A 2,103-nucleotide genomic window follows, 5' to 3' on the forward strand; every position below is an offset into this window, starting at 1 on the left:
AAATCAATGGGAAGCCAATCAGGGCTATGGTGGATACAGGTGCTACCCACAACTATGTTGCATGTACCGAAGTAGAGCGGCTCGGACTTGTTTTAGAAAAGGGTAGTGAAAAAGTCAAAACAATCAACTCTACTGCTCAACCAATAGCTGGAGTGGCAAAATCGATGTTGATCAAAGCAGGTCCTTTCGAGGGAAGGACAAATTTATCTGCAGTTCAGATGGATGATTTCAAGCTTATTCTAGTAATCGGGATACTAAGACAGCAGTGTTGCCATATTCCGATTCGTTAATGATGATGGGTAATAAGCCGTGTGTCATCCCTACACAGGTTGGGAGGATGGGCGAGAAGAGTATCTCAGCCATGCAATTTAGTAAGGGTTTCAAGAGAAATGAACTCTCTTTTTTGTGCACTCTTCGATTAGAGGAGATCGAAGAAGCAAATGGTCCTATCCCAAAACCCGTTAAAAGGCTTATTCGAGAATTTGAGGATATCATGTTGGAAGAATTACCAAAGAAATTACCACCAAGAAGGACGGTTGATCATGAGATTGAACTCATTCCAGGTGCCAAACCTCCCGCCAGGGCACCATACCGTATGTCTCAGCCCGAGCTTGAAAAGCTTAGGAAGCAATTGGGAGAAATGCTGGAGAGTGGAATCATTGTGCCTGCGAAGTCGCCATACGGAGCTCCTGTATTGTTTCAGAAAAAGGCCGATGGTTCTCTTAGAATGTGCTGCGACTATCGAGCCTTGAACAAGATCACTGTAAAGAATAGCTATCCTATCTCACTGGTTACAAAAATTGATCTTTGATCCGGATACTGACAAGTTCGGATCAAAGAGGGAGACGAAGCAAAAACTACGGTAGTAACCAGATATGGAGCCTTTGAATTTAAAGAGATGCCTTTTGGTTTAACAAACGCTCCAGCAACATTTTGTACTATGATGAATCAAGTACTTCACGGGTTCTTAGATATTTTGTCGTGGTGTATTTGGATAACATAGTAATCTACAGCGAGATATTGGAGGAACATGTCCAGCATGTGAGGCAAGTTTTTAATCGACTACGATAGAATGAACTTTATGCTAAGCCGTCTATATGCTCATTTGCTCAGACATCTATCAGTTTCTTGAATCACATCATTGAACAAGGTAAAATCCGCATGGATTCGAAGAAGGTTACAGCCATCAAAGATTGACAACCACCAAAAATCTTACATGATGTACGTTCATTTCTTGGGTTATGCAATTACTATCGAAGATTTGTGAAAGGCAACTCAGAAATTGTACTGCCACTTACTGAATTGACAAAGAAGGATAAGGATTGGGATTGGTTATCCCAATGCCAAGTTGCTTTTGAGAGGTTGAAGAAGTCCATGTGGTCGAACCCGATTTTAGCCTTACCGGATATGGCTAAACCATTCGAAGTTCATACAGATGCTTCAGATTTTGCCCTTGGTGGAGTCCTCATGCAAGGACATCCGATAGCATATGAGAGCCGGAAGTTAAACCAGACAGAACGTCGTTACTCAGCACATGAAAAGGAATTGTTAGCAGTTGTCCATTGTCTCAGAGAATGGCGTCACTATCCTTGGGTCTCCATTTATTGTGAAGACAGATAACACTGCAGTTAGTCACTTCATGTCACAACCAAAACTGTTGAGCAAATAGGCTCGTTGGCAGGAATTCCTTTCAAAGTTCAATTTTATGTTAGAGTATCGTCCCGACTCTAGTAATCATGTTGCTGATGCTCTTAGTCGACGGGCAGATTTAGCTACCATCTGCTCTATAGCTGCTCTTTCAGGGAGCGCAGTCTCCACAAACACTAGAGACCAAATTCGAGCACTTTTGGAGAAGGATCCGGCTACCCAATATTTGGTCGACCTTATCAAGCAGGGTAAAACTCGACAGTTTTGGCTCGATAGGGAACTAGTGAAGACAAAGGCAGACCGCCTATATGTTCCTAAGGGCGAAGATCTGAGGAAATCACTAATTACGGAATGCCACGACACAATTTGGGCAGGACATCCCGGAGAGGAACGCACTTGTGCACTACTACAACGTGCATACTACTGGCCTCAAATGCGGGACGACATTGCAACATA

General features: G+C 43.0%; 1 protein-coding gene across 1 annotated transcript; it reads left to right on the top strand.

Annotated features, from left to right (window-relative positions):
* Positions 1 to 26: 26 nt before the first annotated feature.
* On the top strand, positions 27 to 2,095 carry LOC111378821 (the record flags this gene model as incomplete). Its single annotated transcript, XM_023002093.1, has 5 exons — positions 27 to 180; positions 423 to 790; positions 1,072 to 1,150; positions 1,271 to 1,547; positions 1,756 to 2,095. Coding segments are annotated over exons 1-5 (1,218 nt in total), but the record flags the coding sequence as incomplete, so codon positions are not given.
* Positions 2,096 to 2,103: the final 8 nt, after the last annotated feature.

This window comes from Olea europaea, unplaced genomic scaffold, assembly GCF_002742605.1.
Source record: "Olea europaea var. sylvestris unplaced genomic scaffold, O_europaea_v1 scaffold18718, whole genome shotgun sequence".
Lineage (NCBI taxonomy): Eukaryota > Viridiplantae > Streptophyta > Magnoliopsida > Lamiales > Oleaceae > Olea > Olea europaea.